The 17,264-nt window shown below is 56.5% G+C and overlaps 7 protein-coding genes across 7 annotated transcripts, besides 14 other annotated features; 6 read left to right on the top strand and 1 right to left on the bottom strand.

The window, feature by feature from the left end:
• Positions 1-598: 598 nt before the first annotated feature.
• EKO05_0003564 (Amidase) lies at positions 599-2,299 on the top strand (the record flags this gene model as incomplete). Its single annotated transcript, XM_038938251.2, has 3 exons — positions 599-1,696; positions 1,742-1,949; positions 2,001-2,299. 3 exons carry the CDS (start codon positions 599-601, stop codon positions 2,297-2,299), a joined length of 1,605 nt encoding a protein of 534 aa, XP_038800712.2.
• Positions 1,516-1,546: a tandem repeat.
• Positions 2,300-3,170: 871 nt separating the features above from the next.
• On the top strand, positions 3,171-6,108 carry EKO05_0003563 (Omega-amidase; the record flags this gene model as incomplete). Its single annotated transcript, XM_059636192.1, has 5 exons — positions 3,171-3,575; positions 3,727-4,142; positions 4,199-4,283; positions 4,336-4,406; positions 4,455-6,108. 5 exons carry the CDS (start codon positions 3,171-3,173, stop codon positions 6,106-6,108), a joined length of 2,631 nt encoding a protein of 876 aa, XP_059492175.1.
• A 290-nt stretch (positions 6,109-6,398) lies between these two features.
• EKO05_0003562 (ATP synthase subunit G atp20) lies at positions 6,399-7,430 on the top strand (the record flags this gene model as incomplete). Its single annotated transcript, XM_038938310.1, has 3 exons — positions 6,399-6,693; positions 7,032-7,116; positions 7,175-7,430. The coding sequence occupies 3 exons, from the start codon at positions 6,399-6,401 to the stop codon at positions 7,428-7,430; spliced, it is 636 nt and encodes a 211-aa protein (XP_038800713.1).
• Positions 6,421-6,462: a tandem repeat.
• Positions 6,698-6,725: a tandem repeat.
• A 167-nt stretch (positions 7,431-7,597) lies between the features above and the next one.
• Positions 7,598-7,628: a tandem repeat.
• Positions 7,629-7,672: 44 nt separating this feature from the next.
• Positions 7,673-7,696: a tandem repeat.
• Positions 7,697-7,898: 202 nt separating this feature from the next.
• Positions 7,899-8,016: a tandem repeat.
• Positions 8,017-8,037: a tandem repeat.
• Positions 8,038-8,100: 63 nt separating this feature from the next.
• Positions 8,101-8,176: a tandem repeat.
• A 95-nt stretch (positions 8,177-8,271) lies between these two features.
• Positions 8,272-8,304: a tandem repeat.
• A 96-nt stretch (positions 8,305-8,400) lies between these two features.
• On the top strand, positions 8,401-10,626 carry EKO05_0003561 (RNA helicase; the record flags this gene model as incomplete). Its single annotated transcript, XM_038945332.1, has 1 exon — positions 8,401-10,626. One exon carries the CDS (start codon positions 8,401-8,403, stop codon positions 10,624-10,626), a length of 2,226 nt encoding a protein of 741 aa, XP_038800714.1.
• Positions 8,627-8,664: a tandem repeat.
• Positions 8,644-8,737: a tandem repeat.
• Positions 8,816-8,857: a tandem repeat.
• Positions 10,627-11,637: 1,011 nt separating the features above from the next.
• On the bottom strand, positions 11,638-12,479 carry EKO05_0003560 (uncharacterized protein; the record flags this gene model as incomplete). Its single annotated transcript, XM_038938329.1, has 2 exons — positions 11,638-12,064; positions 12,112-12,479. The coding sequence occupies 2 exons, from the start codon at positions 12,477-12,479 to the stop codon at positions 11,638-11,640; spliced, it is 795 nt and encodes a 264-aa protein (XP_038800715.1).
• A 210-nt stretch (positions 12,480-12,689) lies between these two features.
• Positions 12,690-13,873, top strand: EKO05_0003559 (uncharacterized protein; the record flags this gene model as incomplete). The annotated part of the gene is made up of 3 exons (XM_038938285.1): positions 12,690-12,756; positions 12,812-12,964; positions 13,017-13,873. 3 exons carry the CDS (start codon positions 12,690-12,692, stop codon positions 13,871-13,873), a joined length of 1,077 nt encoding a protein of 358 aa, XP_038800716.1.
• A 633-nt stretch (positions 13,874-14,506) lies between these two features.
• Positions 14,507-14,551: a tandem repeat.
• A 75-nt stretch (positions 14,552-14,626) lies between these two features.
• Positions 14,627-14,660: a tandem repeat.
• Positions 14,661-15,201: 541 nt separating this feature from the next.
• On the top strand, positions 15,202-16,723 carry EKO05_0003558 (uncharacterized protein; the record flags this gene model as incomplete). The annotated part of the gene is made up of 3 exons (XM_038938346.1): positions 15,202-15,330; positions 15,378-16,005; positions 16,056-16,723. The coding sequence occupies 3 exons, from the start codon at positions 15,202-15,204 to the stop codon at positions 16,721-16,723; spliced, it is 1,425 nt and encodes a 474-aa protein (XP_038800717.1).
• Positions 16,724-17,264: the final 541 nt, after the last annotated feature.

Genomic DNA, 17,264 nt, shown 5'->3' with positions numbered 1-17,264 from the left:
TGGTTCATATGAAACTTCTGAGCAGCACCGATTGATGTTTCCTTATATGGATCGAAAAATCCAAGCACCAAGGTCAACGTGAGGCCCGGGAATGATTATCCGTCATAGATCGACTGATAAACACTGGATGCGAGATATGGGAGGGACGATAATGGGTAAAGCTGACTCGAGACAGGCGGCATCGGCATCTTATCTCGTATCTCAAGTTGCCAATGCCACGTCGGAATTTGAGAGGTCTTCTTTAGGATCAGCTGCCGCTATCAGTGGATGTTATAGAGTAGGAGTGCAGCACGATAGATAACGACAGCTAAAGAAGGTTGAACAGAGCTCCAGCTCCACAACTGCCCAAGATTCGCGCCAGCCCAAACTGATCACATAGCGCGCGGGGTTGAAGGATGAGCGATCTACGTCGGCCAGTAAACAGCGAAAGTGGCGTTGTCGTCACATTCCGCAGCGAACATGCACCGAAGAGTGGAGCTAGCGCCGGACAAGGGCGTTTAACGCTGGTAGCTTACCTTTGAAGTTCAAGCCTCTTAAGAAGCCTTTCTTGACCTTGCAGCTGCTGTTGCTAAACGTCGTTCAAGAGCTGTGAGTCGCCATGTCCGAGCAAAATTGGGAAAAGATCGCCAAAGCGAAGCAAGCGGCGCTCGCGGAATTAATTCCAGCCGAGTATCGCATCCCCAAGGACCTCGTACCACCAGAATCACAACTCGATGTCACGCCTTGGCCCAAGCAATCTGGCTGGTTTTCGGAAAAAGAGCTGGAAATCACCGGTAGCACTGCATCGGTTATTTTGCAGAAAATCGCGTCTAAGACATGGAGCTCGGAAGCCGTTACGAAGGCTTTCTGCAAGCGCGCAGCAGCAGCTCATCAACTGACCAACTGTCTGAGCGATGCATTCTTCGAGGAGGCTATCAAGAGCGCTGCTACCCTCGATGATCATTTTCAACAAACCGGAAAGCTTGTAGGGCCCTTGCATGGTCTCCCTATCTCACTCAAGGATAACTTCAACATCAAAGGCAAAGACAGCACAGTAGGGTTTACGTCTCTGGTCAATAAGCCTGCAGAGTACAACGCTACGCTTGTCGACATATTAGCAGAGCTAGGAGCAGTCAGATACTGCAAAACCAACGTCCCAACAGCCATGATGATTGCTGAATCGGTCAACAACACATTTGGTCGCACCGTCAACCCACTGAACCGGAGCCTCACTTCAGGCGGCTCGTCGGGCGGAGAATCAGCCCTCATCGCTTTTGGGGGTAGTCCATTGGGTGTTGGCACCGACATTGGAGGCAGCCTACGCATCCCCGCTGCATGCACTGGTATCTTCACTCTACGCCCAAGCCACGGTCGATTCACTACGCAACGGTGCCGTTCGGGGCTTGCAGGCCAGGAAGCGGTCAAGAGTGTGAATGGGCCTATGGCAAGGACGTTGGAAGACATCACTATGTACTCGAAAGCAGTCATCGATGCAAAGCCATGGCTCGTCGATCCGACAATGCTGCCTATGCCTTGGCAGATGGTGGAGCAGAAGCAGAAGCTGAAGATCGCTGTCATGAGGAGTGATGGGATATGCTTGCCTACTCCACCCGTCACGCGGGCTCTGGAAGAGACGGTCAAGAAGCTGAAGAGTGCTGGGCATGAGCTGGTTGATTGGGATCCTCAGCAGCTTCACTCAAAGGCCCTGGAACTCCTGGTAAGACACATCGAACATCCGATCTTCCTGAGCTGACTGTTGCAGGGACGTATGTTCGTAGCCGATGGCGGTAAAAGTGTCGAAGCTCTTCTTGCACCCACAGGCGAGCCGTGGCGGACAGAGATGAAGTCGTATGAAGATGCTACGGAGCTCGGTGTGTACGACCTGTGGCAGCTACATCTAGAGCGTACCGAGCTACAGCGGCAGTATCTCAAGCAATGGATGTCTTACGACGGCCTTGATGCTATCTTATGTAAGCTGCTTCTGATATTATCTCAAACGTGAGCTAATACTAACATTGAAGGCCCTACAACACCGTACGCTACCGTGAAGCATGGGGATTTCAAGTACGTTGGCTACACCGGTGTGTACAACGTTGTCGACTACTCTGCCGTTTCGTTTCCTAGTGGTGTGTTTGTCGACAAGGACGTTGACACGCCTATCACGGACTACAAAGCGCTTAGCAGTTTCTGCCAGGCCACCCACGATAGCTACGATGCCGAGGTTGTGCACGGAATGCCGGTCAGTCTACAGCTTGTTGCGAAGAGGCTCGAAGAGGAGAAGGTCCTTGCTATGACAGCTACTGTGTTGCAAGCTCTTTGACTGCCTATTTAGGGCACGCACAAGAGGTAAATGTGAGCATCTGATGTTACGCTGAGATACACTGAAACTATGATGTTGGTGTGGTTGTGCAGTGCAGCTACCTTTGGTGAGCCTCTAGTGCTGCCGAAGGAAAGTGCGTCGACTAAATCAGTAAACAATGAAGATAGTCAACACCAACTTCAACCGTACGCCACGACACTGCATCCGTACCTTTTTCGGCGTCTATCCTTTCTACACCGCTCCTTTTCAAGACCAGCTTCATCGACCTTTCGCACGCTTGAGGCTGGTAGTTTACCGTATTTCCTATGACTTCAACTCCGTCTAACCTAGCTCCCTAACCCTCTAAGCTGTCAATTTTCAGCTTGCCTGGCCGCACTCGCAGTCGCAGGACGATCGCGTCACGGTTTTCTTAGGGTCTGAAGAGACAGCGTTCTGCTTCACCCTCACCATGACCGTGTCTGGAAGAACAGACATCCTACAAACTCCACGACCCAAACCTGCACCAGGCACAACACAGAAGAGGTTACCTTGGCTCGATGGCAAAAATTCATACACAGTATCCACGACGCCTCACGAGGACAATCTTTCACCCACTCCACGTCGTAAATCGACTATCTTGACAATTCCCAAGCGTACTGTAACATCAGGCGTGACGGGTGGTTCTACTGCTCGGCCGGACGCGGTGGTCCGAAAGAAGCTCGTATCATTACCAGCGGAGCAGCGAATACTAGCGATAGGGTCACCACTTGAAAGTAGCCCTTCCCCAGTCTCAAGCCATCGCATGGTACCGAATAGGCAAAACTCTACAATCCAGCGTGCAGCGTTTCATCCGTCTTCTGCGACACACGAGCCAAGAAAGAGACTGTCGATTATGGATACTTTCGAGCCAAGCATAGACGAGGAGACCGTATACGAGCACCGTTTGCGAGCAGACAGCTTAGCGCCAGTACCGGACCATCTGGAGCGATCCAGTACGTCAGAGTCCACGGAAATGCCCGCTCAGCGTGATGCAGTCACAACCACAGCAACGCCCGTGGTGGTGTCTCGAGTTCAAGCGTCGCCATCTCGTCCGCGGCCAGGTCGTAGTCCGTTTGAGCGTGTGGGCGACAGGAAGATAAGCAACGCGATCGAGGATCTGGAAGATATGGTGCAAGAGGCTGTGGATGTTGCCGACGATACTGCAGACTGTGGCCAGGTCGAGGAGATATATGAAATTATCGAAGACGCAAGAAAAGCAATAGAAGAAGCATCTGGTGATCATCCCAGAAACCTCATGGTAACGAGCTCACCTCTCTCGGTGTCTAGCTCGCCAGAGTTGCTGTCCGAATGGGATGATTATCCAAGAAGTTTGTCACTTCCAAAGCCAGGAAAGACATCACCTGCACCGCCCCTGACTGTCGACCTACAAAGAGACCTGACATTCGTAGACTGGGCCTACCAGTCCCGTAGAAGCTCCGTCAGTGTCGCTTCTTCGTCTTCAAGTTCAAGCGGTGATGAAAGAGGCCGCTCAGGGCGTAGCACTCGAAGTGACCTACTCCTTCCGCCGAATCCTACGCAAAACGCGCCAAGAGAGCACGTGGATTTCGTTCTTCGTCCTGTGGCTCGAGATCTTTCCCGCGGTCGGCCATATCGACGCATTAGAAGGGAGCCAGCAGTGCGCAGCCGAAAGCATCGGCGCCATCAGCAACTGGCAAGTCGGAGCAGCTCTGATCGAAAGGCGAAATCAAAGTCTGTATCGCGAAACAAAAGGCAACGTTCTTCCGAGTTCAGCCTCGCTGACGAATCATTCGACGAAGAAGCTCTGCCACAACAATACGGCGAGAACCTTCGTGTCCGGGATCAGGTTCACCAACACACGTTCAATCGTCGGCGACATCACCACAGACAACCAATTGCAAGGAACTGGGGCACTGGCAAGAAACGGCTGACCGCCATCATTGCGTGCATCAACACAGCCCTTCTCGGCATCATCATTGGAGTCTACGTAAGCAGACTGACAAATGTTTGCAACGTGCATGGCTACTGACAAACACAAGGCAGGTGAGGTGCCACGCATTCAGTACTATCTCGCAGACGAAAGCCATGTTTCCATCCTCGGCAACGTTGTGTAGGTGAATTTTTGGCATGCGTCACTAGTGTTGCTGACCAAGTGTAGGCTGTACATTGGCCTCGCCATCTCCACCTGCATAGTCTGGCCACTGCCACTGCTTCATGGCCGCAAGCCCTATATACTGGCTGCCTTGGCGCTTGCCATGCCGTTACAATTTCCCCAGGCGATGGTCATCAGTGCTAAAAGATCGCCAACCAGACAGAGCTTCCGAGCAGGACTCCTTTGCGCTCGTGCAGCAACCGGGCTCGTTCTTGGGTTTGCGAACGTGAACTACATCACTGTGCTGCTTGACCTGTTCGGTGCATCGCTGCAAAGCAAGAACCCTCATCAAGAGTACGTTGTACCAAACGATGTAAGGCGGCATGGCGGAGGCATGGGTTTGTGGCTTGGGATCTGGTCCTGGTGCTGGATCGCATCGCTCGCTGTCGGTTTCATGGTCGGTGCCGTGATCATCGAACGTTTGAGTCCAGACTGGGGCTTCTACGTCGTCATCATCCTACTGGTTGCTGCACTGGTGCTGAACATCATCGCACCCGAGACTCGGCGTGCAGCCTATCGAAAGTCGGTTACAGAGGTTTACGATCGTGATGAGAACTACATCACCCGGCGCGTCTCTCGTGGCGAGTGCAAACTGCACATCTCGACGGAAGGACCGCAGTACTGGTTCGAAGAGGTCTGGGCTGGGTTGAAGCTCATGGCCATGATGATGTGCCAGCCAGGCTTCTTTGTGCTGGCTCTGTACTTGGCCTGGATCTATGCACAAGTAGTGCTCGTCATCATCCTGCTTGGCTCGTTGCTTTCGAGAAACTACAAATGGCAGCCACGCTTCGTAGGAGCTGGTGTTATGTCGATTGCTATCGGGGCCTTCCTGGCGCTCCCCCTGACCAAAGCTAGGATCTTTTCGCGCGATCGGAAGAATTCGTTTCGAACAGACAGCATGACGTTCCAGAAGCAAGTCACTTGGTCTTCGCATCTCGTCCGACGTGCAGTCTTTACGATTATGCTCCCACTTGTGGGTCTGGCCTACACAATCTCGTCGGCTGGGCGCCCAAGACCGTTCATGGTACCGATTGCGTTTTCAGGCGCTCTTGGTTTCTTCAGCATACTTGCCATCGCTGAGTGCCACGGTCTGATCATGGAGACGTTTGACACGTGCGACCTGCAGCCTGGGGTCAACACCAGACATCGTCTTGAGTCGATGGCCGTACAGGATCGACGCCGTCGCACCAACTACACGTCGTTTCCGCGCGTTGCAGCGGGGATCTTTGCTTCTCAGACACTGGCCTTCATCGGCGGGGCTGTGGCTACGGAAGTGGGCGGCATCATGACACGGCGTCTGGGTGCTCAGACATCGACTGGCGTAACGGCAGGGATTCTATTGTTCTTGACTCTTCTGCTCACCATGGCTCTCTTGCGCTTCAGAGAGGTGCAGGTCATTCCCAACCACACGTTTGGCACGCGACGGGACACGGCAGCATGGGAAGAGTTTGGACAGCTTGAGAAGATGGGCAGAGGCAGCGACTGGAAGGCTGTGGTGATTGGCAACCCGAGCGGGAAGATGCGCAGGATGAGCGTGCTGGAGCTGGGTTCGCTGAGCCGCTGGACAGAGATCAGAAAGCTCAACTTCCTGCTGAAGGGCCCGCGACTGGGCGAGGCGAGGTCTGGAAAGGAACCGAGGACGTGGCGAGACGGGTGGTAGCAGAGCTGGACACGCTCAAGCTGTTGTTGGCGGTGATGGATTGGGTTTGAGTGCGATTCCTACCTTGTAGTCATTCTATATTCTTTTTTTTTCTTTTTTTTAATGCTGGTGGTGTTGGAGTGATGCGTGCGTTAAAGGGGTTGCATGTGGTGTTGCCGTGCTCCTGCAACGTCGATAGCGCCAAGCGTGGAAAAAAGCTCGAGCTCCGGGCTGGACGACGGGCAACCTCAGTGATAGCCGGCCGTCGACACCCACCCTCCACCGCCCTCCCACGCCGACGCACCATCACAATGTCTTTTGCCGTATCTCGCGCCGTCGTCCGCCAGTCGCGGTTCGCCGTCCGCCGCGCCGGCCTGCGCAATGCCTCTACCACGTCCGAGGCCGCCGGCGCCGCAAAGGAGAAGGCCGCCGAGGCCTCGTCCAAGGTCCAGTCCAAGGCCTCCGAGGGCCTGACCAAGGTCAAGAGCTCTGCTGACAGCGCTGCGAGCTCCGTCAGCAACGCTGCCAGCAACGCCGCGAGCACAGCCAACAGTGCTGCGAGCAAGGTCCAGGGCAGGACGGGCCGCCTGGTGCGCGCTGTTCAGGGTAAGTCATGTCTTGTCATGTCTTGTCATGTCGACTCTGGGGGTGGTTGGCGTGCAGCGGGTTGGCGCGGTCGAGGAGAGTAGAGGGAGAGGTTGATGCGGCTCAATGGCGCGGGTGGGGTGCTGGGCAGCTCTCTACGCGTGTTGCTCTCCTGCTACCTACCTGCGCACGCCTCAACATCTGCCTCACCAAGCATCTGTCACACCAGACATCTGCCACACCAAGCATCTGCCACACCAGACATCTGCCACACCAAGCATCTGCCACACCAGACATCTGCCACACCAAACATCTGCCAGCACAACCTACGATAAGCGCATCAAGCTAACACGCACCAGGACTCATCCCCCAGGCTCTGTACTACGGACGCGTCACCCTCGAGGTCGGCAAGCTCATCGCCCACCAGCGCAGCATGGCACCACCGTAAGCCCTCCACGCACCATCGCATCCACACCCACAACCCACTAACACGCCCGCACAGCTCCATCCAGACCATCCAGGGCTACCTCCAGCCCGCCCTCAACGCCCTCCGCCACCCCGCTTCGCTCGTGAACCGCATGAACCCCAACACCATTCTCAGCCAGGTCCGCGGCGCATCGAGCGCACAGTACTGGAGCGCCGGCGTCGTTGCCGCCGAGGTCATTGGCTTCTTCTCCATTGGCGAGATCATCGGCCGCTTCAAGCTCGTTGGGTACAGGGAGAAGGGCCACGGCGGCGACAGCGAGGCCCACGCATAAGCGTGAGCGGAGCAGCGTGAGCGCGTGTAATTTCCTACTAATCTGCGCGTGGGCGAGTAGTCGTCTTAGCATGCTTTGATGCAATCGCCAGGGCAGAGACGAGGGCACGGATATGGAGATGAATGTGGAATAGGACATGTACGATTCCGAGATGAATTAGAGGAGTGCACACACACACACACACACACATACACACACCAGACCTGAGATCTGCTTGAATGACCCAGAAACTGCCATGCACATCTCTCTCTCTTTCTCTCCCTCTCCTTGATTCTAGACTTACTATCCCTTTCCCTTTGCTGAACTGCACACGCAACGAACCCAGCGATACCATGTATTTCTCCTTGACATGCTCCTTTTGCCTCGAACTTCAACCCCTACACATAAGCAAAATGAGGCCAGACGATGGGTAGATGTGGGTGGAGACGGCTGATCAACGTCTCTTTTGGTTGGGTGGCTGTTGGATAGGTGAGTGAGTGAGTGAGTGAGTGAGTGAGTGAGTGAGTGAGTGAGTGAGTGAGTGAGTGAGTGAGTGAGTGAGTGAGTGAGTGAGTGAGTGAGTGAGTGAGTGAGTGAGTGAGTGAGTAAGTAAGTAAGTAAGTAGTAAAAAAAAGCTGAATGCGTGTTCCCATATTCAGTGCTTGGAAAGTTACCTAACAGAGTAGTTCTGGTTGGGTAGTTGGGTAGTTGGGTAGTTGGGTAGTTGGGTAGTTGGGTAGTTGGGTAGTTGGGTAGTTGGGTAGTTGAGTTGGCTAGTTAGGCAGATGGATGTCTGGTTGGTTGGATGCAGGCCCCACAAAAATGTTTTGAAGGTGGAGCTCGAACTTTCTTGCGCTGGAGGCTGCTTTGCACTGCACTGCACTGCACTGCGACTTGCTCACTCCAGACACCAGCTTGAGTCTGCGCGTCCGGTCGTCCACATATTGGATTGTCTGCGCGCTGGACTTTCTGCACACCGATTCTCGCCGCCATGGACGTCTTCAAACTCCTCTCGCGCTCGGCCAAACCCAGCGCCAAAGCAAGCACGACCCAGAGCCTGCCCTCGAGTGGCGCGGCGGCGAATCCGCAGCTTTTTGGTCACGACGGGCCGGAATTCCATGCTAGGGGCGTGGGGAAAAGGAAGAGGGGACAGGATAAGGTGGAGGCTGAGGAGGATACGAGCTTGTATGCTGGGCTGGACTTTTTTGGGGCGGTCAAGGGCGAGGGTGGGGGCGAGGGGAAGAAGAGGAGGAGGAAGGAGGTGGTGAAGGAGGACAAAAAGGACAGCGCTGAAGAGGTTGCGGATGTGGCTGTAGGTGAGGAGGAGGTATATGATGCAGCAGAGAGCAAGCGGCTGCTGCGCTCGCATAAGCTCAAGGTTGCTGTCCTGGAGGATTTCGCCGAGCAGAAGAAGAGCAAGAAGGAGAAGAAGGAGAAGAAGGAGAAGAGCAGCAAGAAGCGCAAGAAGGAAGAAGCCGCCAAAGACGCGAAAAAGGACGCGAAGAAACAGCTCTACCCCCAGCCGCTCACCGACTTCGCACAGCTGCGCACGCGCTACGCCATCTCGAGACGCCTCGCGGAGAACATACAGGAGCAGGGCTACAAGCTGCCCACCGAAGTCCAGCTCGGTGCGCTGCCGCTGCTGCTCGGGGCCAAGAAGCAAGCCACCACAACGCCCGACGACCCCAGTACGGAGAGCTCGGGCGCAGAGTACGGGGGCGATGTTGATCTCCTGACCATTGCGCCGACAGGAAGCGGCAAGACGATCGCGTTCTTGATCCCCGTCATCAACGCGCTGCTCAGCGAGGGCTCAGCAGACAGCAAGGGGGGTCCGCGCGCGGTTGTCGTTGCACCGACACGAGAGCTCGCGGCGCAGATTGTGAACGAGGCGCGGAAACTCGCAAAGGGCACAGGCATCAAGGCTACGCTGATGAGGAAGGGTATGGAGGTTGTGGAGCGCGGCGACGAGCAGGAGACACAGGCAGTCGAGGCTCAGGCAGAGGTGTCGGCCGATGAAGACAGCGCGTCTGAGTCTGATGCTTCAGGAGGAGTGCAGCAGAAGAAGTGCGACCGCAAGCGCGCTGAGCTCGTCAAGGCTGCCATCATCGTCGCGACGCCCCTCGCGCTCCTCAACGCCCTCAAGCGCAGAGACGGTACCGTAGCAGAGCTGTCCAGCGTCCGCCACATTGTCCTCGATGAAGCAGACGTCCTGCTCGACCCGCTCTTCCGCGAGCAAACCCTCGCGGTCTGGAACGCCTGCACCAACCCGCTCCTCCGTATCGGTTTGTGGTCGGCCACAATGGGCGCATCGGTCGAGTCGCTCGCAATCTCGACACTGAACGCACGCTGGGCATCTCTCGCATCTAGCCGCAGCGATCTGCCGCTGCGCCCTCCGCTCATCCGTCTGGTCGTCGGCCTCAAAGACACAGCTATCCCCAATATCCACCACCAGCTCACCTACGCCGCTACAGAACAGGGCAAGCTTCTCGGCCTCCGCCAGCTCCTGCACCCAACCTCCATCTCGTCCACCTCCACGGCCCCTGTCCTCCGCCCTCCGTTCCTCGTCTTCACCCAGACCATCCCCCGCGCCATCGCCCTGCACTCGGAGCTCCTCTACGACATCCCCCCCGAAGCCGGCGGCAGCTCGCGCATCGCCGTCCTGCACGCCGACCTCTCCTCCAGCGCCCGCGACACAATCATGACGCGCTTCCGCCGCGGCGAGATCTGGGTCCTCATCACCACAGACCTCCTCGCACGGGGCGTCGACTTCCGCGGGCTCAACGGCGTCGTCAACTTCGACGCCCCGACCTCCGCCGCCGCGTACGTCCACCGCGTAGGCCGCACAGGCCGCGCTGGCCGCGCTGGCGGCGTTGCCGTCACCCTGTACACGCAGGACGACGTGCCGTACGTGCGCGTCATCGCCAATGTGATCCGCGCGAGCGAAACGCTCCGCGGCGTCAAAGAGGGCGAGGGCATCGTCAAGCAGTGGCTACTCGATGCACTCCCCACGCCCAGCAAGCGCGATAAAGCGCAGCTGAAGAAGCGCGGGGTGGAGAGCCGCCGCGCGCACCTTACGGGTAAAGAGGCGAAGAAAGGGCGCATCTCCACGAAATCTGGGTTCGAGCGCAGAGTGGAGAACAACAAACGCGGCGCTGTTGAGGGGAGTCGGAGACGGGAGCGGGCTGCTAGGGAGGAGGCTGAGGCGGATGATGAGTAGTAGTAGTGGTGACCTCTCTTCGATGTCCATGTGTTTAATTCGAGTAGGATTGATGTCCATTGTATCTATCTTGTTCAACTCCCCGCTCCCGATTCAACGCTTCTTCCGAGCATAGCTGCGATTTGGGCACTCGTACATCCCTAGCCCTCAAGTTCGGGATATCAACTCTGTGGTACCCTCGCTGAATTGCATTTACTGGTTTGGGCAGGACAGCTAGATGTATCTAGATTCGCTTGAAGAGAGGGAGTGGGTTACTTCTCCGTCTCAGCCTGTGCTCAACGAAAAAGATCTATATCTATATGTACATTTATTCATGTCAGCGTTTACAAGCCTGTATACCGCAAACAGCGAGACGGAGTGGGCTTGCTGATTTCAGTGGTAGGGCGGTACTGCAGCTACTGCAGACGTGGTATATCCTGTCTCGCCTGGTAGGCTGACTGTGTTTTGTACGGATTTGTGGGTGTCTGCTTGGGTGGTGCGGAGGGTTCAGGTACGTGGGTGTAGAGATGAGATGATGTGGTTGCGGTGATGGAGTTGAGCGTGAGATTGTCAGGTGTTGTGTGCGAGAGTAGTGGAGTGGAGATTGAGGTCAGGTATAGTTGATGCCTTTCGGTATGGATTCCGTGTATCGCTTCGGTCCCGGTTGAAGTACATGGATTCAACGGAAACAACGCTCTCGTTCATGCAATGATGTGCAAACGGATGCACCGGCACCTGCACAGCCCCAGGCCCGTCCCGTGTTCCCAACACCCCTTTCCCACTGCAGCGCCCAGCCGGATCACGTAGCCGCTGCGCAGCCACCAAGAGCCACAGTTGCGTGGCGCCAAACGTCCCAAGTGCATTCGATACGTGGCGCATGCGGTGTGTCTGAGTTGTACCCTGCACATTGGCGGCCTGCACGCTACTGTTTGAGGGTGCTCCACACGGCTTGGTGACGTCCGAGCGGTTCAAGCTCTGGACCCCTTTACCGCATATTGACGACGCACAGTGAGGTGTAATACGGCGGGGCTTTCAAGCGTACTTGTCGTGTGACGATTTGGAACGCATATCCATGGCTGCTTCGTGGAAGCCGTTTTCGCGCCGTGCTTTGCGCAGCTTCTTGACCTCGTCGTCGTTGAGCTTGCGCCCGATGATGTCTTCCAACTCTTTCTTGCTGATCTTCTGATGGTCTCTCTCCTCCTTGGAGGCTTTGTTGCGAGGCTTGAAGCGGGCCTGCATGCGGATGCGGAATGTGGTGTTGAAGGTAACATGCTCTGCGTCTCCGCGCACCTCGGGGCCGCCTGTCGAGGACTCGTCGATGCTCAGGTACTTCTCGCGCTGCGTCTGCAGAGAGAAAGCGCCAGGGTTGTCTGGCATGGCGATGATGAGGAAGCGCTCTTCGGGTGAGATGGCGGTCGCGTTCGCGCTGAGAATGCCGTACTTGTCGCAGCTGAGGTATCTGCAGCGTGGTCAGCATGTGCCAACGAGCAGTGCGGTCTCCCATACCTTCCATGATGTCCCTTCAGGTTGAAGTCTTCTGTGCCAGCAACTCGATTGGCTACGAAGACTTGTCGCACATCATGAGGCTCGGCTGTTGTTGCGTCGCCGTCGACCATGTTCTCTAGTTTGCTTGCAAACACCTTGCCGACCGCGTCGCATGCTAGGCAGGAGGCCTTGTCGGTAGGGAGGACGACGACGATGGGCCCGGTGATGTCGCTGGGCGCGTCTGCGCTCACCCAAGGATCATCGCTCTCGGGCTCTGCAGGCGTCGCCGTAGTCAGCACTTTCGAAGACGGCTCTGCATCGTCGGCGTCGGCGACTCTCTTGCGCTTCTTTACTTTCTTGTCACCCTTGAAGGAGAGTGGCTTGACCATGTTGCGTATCCTCTGGCCGTGAGACGGCGTTGAGCGAACTCGTCGGAGGTGACCGGGCGGTGGGAGGCGACAGAATCAATCAGGCAGGTACGATTGGGCAACCTCACTAGCGTCTGGTCAAGCCCACGATACAAAGTGGCAGGAAACCAGCCGTGTTATCGCGGTTGAGCATTCGTCATTCAAGTCGAAGAACGTGCTTGAGACGTCAACATGGCCAGTGCCAACGCTGCTGTCAATCAAAACGCCGTCGCGGTGGGGTTGGAAGACCTTCAGAACGGTGAGAGAGACGCTGAGACTTGTGGAAATATGAAGTTGCGACTGATGTATGGTAGGGAATGTTGACTTCAATCTACTTGAGGAGGCGTTTGGCCCCGAGAGTCTTGGTATCATTGTTGTGAAAGAGCTCCCTCAGAAGTTCCATGGGCTGAGAGTCAGGCTGCTGTCGTATGCTTCTGCAATTGCTAGCCTGTCGCCAGAGGAACTTGGTATGTGCAAGCATTGCGCCATCTTCGACCGCTTCTGACTGGTAGCCTGTAGAGAAGCTTGAATCGCCCGCGTCCAAGTGGCTCGTTGGCTGGTCTCGCGGGAAGGAGACGCTCAAAGACGGTCGGTACGATACGCTCAAGGGTTCGTACTACGTCAACTGTGCCTCCGGGTTCGAGGAGACGCAAGAGTCAGTCGCGGAGAAGTACCCATCGTTCCCCGAGTACACTGCGCCCAATGTCTGGCCGTCAGAAGAGCTCCTGCCAGGCTTTGAGGAGACATTCCGTGAGCTCTGCGCGCTGATCATCGACGTTGCGGTGCTCGTTGCTCGTGCCTGTGACAAGTACGCCGAAGCCAAGATTGAGGACTATCAGAAGGGGTTCCTTGAGCACCTCGTCAAGACAAGCGTGTCGACCAAGGCCCGGCTCTTGCACTACTTCCCGTCGCCGGAGACGGGCAGCGGGGGGTCTGATACGTCCAGCGGCGACGAGGACGACTGGTGTGCCACGCACGTCGACCACGGCTGCTTGACCGGCCTCACGTCGGCCATGTTCGTCGACGAGGCAGCACAGGTGCCGCAGACGGGAGCAGCGTTTGCAGCTCTGAAGGAGCTTGAGCGCTCGCCTGACCCAAAGGCTGGTCTCTACATCCACTCCAGGACCGGGGCGACTGTCAAGGTCGGGATACCGCGCGACTGTCTCGGCTTCCAGACGGGAGAGGCTCTTGAGATCATCACCCAAGGCAAGTTCAAGGCTGTTCCCCACTTTGTGAGGGGCGCCGGAGCGGGGATTGGAGGGAAAGTGGCCAGGAACACAATCGCCGTGTTTACGCAGCCTAACCTGTGGGAGAAGGTCGACGAGAGCAGAGATTTTGCCGCGTTTGCGAAGCAGATTGTGGAGAAGAACCATTGATTGAGAGGCTGGCAATGACATCATGTACCTTCTGATTCTTGACCGCAACTGCGGACCATCTCACGCGACAGGGAAAAGTGAAGGCATTTGCGGACGTGGACCAAGGCCTGAGGGGCCTGAGGGGCCTGGACTGGAGCATGACCCACCACCGCCCTGGCCGCCAAGACGGGCGCTGGAGAGCGTGTTGGGAAGCCACGATGGCGGTCGCTGCCGAGTCCACGGCGGCCCTGAGCTCTGAAGCTGGCGCGCAGAGCCTCAAGCGCCATCAAGCGGCCTCACGCCTCACGCCGCAAGCGCCATCACCACCACGACGCAGCGCGACCTCGCCAGCTCCACGACGATCAAACGCGACGCATCGTGGGGAAATAGCTGGGTGTCTGTAGTGCGCGTCCTCCGACGCTCCGATATTGCCATCTGCGGCTCCTTCATCTATCCTGGGAGATCCGATTCACCAGCCGCGTCATTTGGCGCCTCCTCGCTTCACCGATTTCATCCCCGCCCAATGCACTCACTCCTGTCGTGCACGCCAACCACTTCTGGCCGCGAATCACAAACAGCCATCCTTCTTTGGCCTTTTTGCGCCACACCCGATGGTTCTTGCTGGTCTCGCTGACCTTGCTGGCATGGCTGGCATTGCTGGTCTTTGCTGGTATTTGCTGGTCTTTGCCGGCCTTTGCTACCGGTAGTCACCACGACGAGCCCCTCTGAGCAGCAGTGGACGTACTAACGTAGGTGCATGGCCTGTCTGACCCACACCAGCACCAGCCCCAGCACCAGCCCAGCACCACCCCTCCGCTGCGGCTGGCCAGTGGCCGTGTGCTCACGCTCGTCATTCCTCAGCGTGCCGATTGCCGGGCGGCTGCAACTCATGCGCGCGGAAAGCAAGCCAGTTTCATGACAGGCCATGACAGGCACACTGCCAAGCCTCTGTCGTCGTGAAACAGGTGGGGAGCACATGGACATGATTCTCCCAGCGCCCGCCATATTACGCGGCCACCCATGCACCCTCGGCGCGTCTTACCCGTTGCAGACTGAAGGCCAATTAGCCAGCTAAAACAAACGTCAATCGCTGCTACTCCTGACGGCCTTTATCATGCCAAGCCCCATGGCCGACTACCCGTCTTTGCATGGGGGGACTGGTTTGCACCCTAGCCACCAGCACTTAACTTCCTGCTTGGTTCGCACGCAGCCGTTGGAGTAGCGCCATAGCTGCCACAGTCGCTCTTTTATCTTCTCGTTGTTTCCTTGTTCTTCAGTCGCGCTGTCATCGTACTTGGGTCTCGCGATTCCCTTGCTTCACCTGCACTCTGCACTTCGTACTCGTTTGCATGACGCTACTCTCCAAGGTGCCGCTATCGCTTGTTCGCGCCACAGTCTCCGGATTATCCTCGACCGACTCTGGGCCTTCTGCTGGCAAGATGGCCTCCAACACTCGTCAGAACGTAACCTGGGTTGAGGTGTGTAATGCAAATGCCTCGAGCCCCTTCTTCTCTAATGTGTTCAGGGTGTTCGAGGAGTCGCTTCCTTCTGGGTAGTCGTCACACATCTGTGCCGAGCATGGGACTACAGCCTTTGGTCTCCGCGCGACAACGAGCATGCCACCCCACAACTACTCCAACTACCCTTCCTCCGACTGCCGTGGCAAGGCCGGATTGGAGTCACCATGTTCGCCTTCCTTACCGGTTACGTGTGCGCGATCAAACCCCTTCGACAAGCCAAGTCCGGCAACATTCCCGCCGCATTGACCACCCTGGGAAAGTCGGCTTTCCGCCGACCCCCGCGATTGATCATGCCGGCTACCATTGCCTTGGTTATTGCATGGTTCTTCGCGCAGATCGGAGCATTCGAAGTCGCCCACTACAGTGATTCGCACTGGTTGAGGCGTGCAGTCCCCCAGAACATTGGTGGTCTCGACACCGAAATCCCTCGCCTCCTACGGAACTTCCAGGGCGCTTGGTCTGGCGACAACAACGAATATGACGACCACCAGTGGGCTCTTCTCCCTCTGCTCCAGGGCGCCTTCCTCATCTACGTGCTTTTGTTCGCCACCGTTTTCATGAAGTTTCGCATGCGCCTGTTTACTTGCACCGTCTTGTTTGTCTGGTACTGGATGCGAACGAGTCCTGAGAAGGGTATGTGAGATATCACTTGACTGCATGTCCTCAAAGCTGACTGATTCCAGAAACCTTCGAATGCCAGTTCCTATACGGTGTCATGCTCTGTGACATTGGTTCCGAGAAGGGCTTCCGCGACTTCGTCAACAGCTACCCCAGAATTCGCCGCGCAGTTCTGACAATGCTCATCGTTGTCGGATGGTACGTTGCCTGCTTCCCAGGAGAGAATTGGGAGTGGGCCAGCTGGTCCATCCAGCTCAAGAATATCGGCGACTGGATCATTCCTGCTGGCGCGGCGAGCTACCCCAAGCGCTTCACAGCCATCGGGTGGGATCTCATGGTCACTGGAATCTGGCTATCGCCTAGCCTACAGAGTATGTTCTCCAACAAGCTCTTCATGTGGGTCGGCCGCAACAGCTTCGCCGTCTACCTCACCCACGGAACCGTCCTGAAAGTGGGTCTTTCAAGGTTGATCTACGGATGGTCCACCGCACCCTACCACGTCGAGCAGCCTGAGGATGGTACGGGCGACGCCATTGAGCACTACATCCCTCGATCATCGAACTGGCTAGTCTGGGCTTTGGCCATTCCCACCTTCTTCGTCGTCGAATACACCATCGCCCATCTCTGGACCACCTACGTCGACGCGCAGTGTGCTCGAGCCACAAAGTGGATCGAAGAGACCATGTTCGAGAAGGAAGAGGACGAGAAGCACGGGGTGGCAAACATGGCATGAACTCGCACTGTCAGCACCGCCTATGAGCAGCCACCAACCTGCTGGGATCAGGAACATCGCATATTGTTTTATGATGAATTTTTCTTTTGTCGCCACATCCGCGGATACCAACATCGCTGTCGCATTTTCATGGAGTTTACTTGGGGCATCGACCTGGAATTACCAGGCGAGACTGGATGGGGGAAATCACTGAAAAGCCTAGACGAGCACCGCAGTCTCGACAACGTCGACGCAAATCCAAGCGCAGGCACAAGCATAAGCAGCATGTCATGACATCATGTATAGAGCATGCTAATAACTAATCCAAACATCCAAACATACCAACTGCGCCAAGTGAAGATGCTAACTACCGGCGGTTGCATTTCAGCAGTCGTCCAACCCCCCCAGCCCAAGCAACAAGTCCTCTGCAACGCCCTTTCGCAACGTTTCAATCCGAGCCACCACAACCCCCAACGCACACTCGCGCCCCCCGTTCAGCCACGGCTGTCTCTTGTGCAACCACAGTGACGTGACCGTGCATGCGGGACGCCTCCCACGCCAC

The sequence above is a fragment of the Ascochyta rabiei genome, chromosome 5, assembly GCF_004011695.2.
Source record: "Ascochyta rabiei chromosome 5, complete sequence".
Classification (NCBI taxonomy): domain Eukaryota; kingdom Fungi; phylum Ascomycota; class Dothideomycetes; order Pleosporales; family Didymellaceae; genus Ascochyta; species Ascochyta rabiei.
Note: the sequence above shows the minus strand (reverse complement) of the source record. Positions and strands in the feature narration are given on the sequence as shown.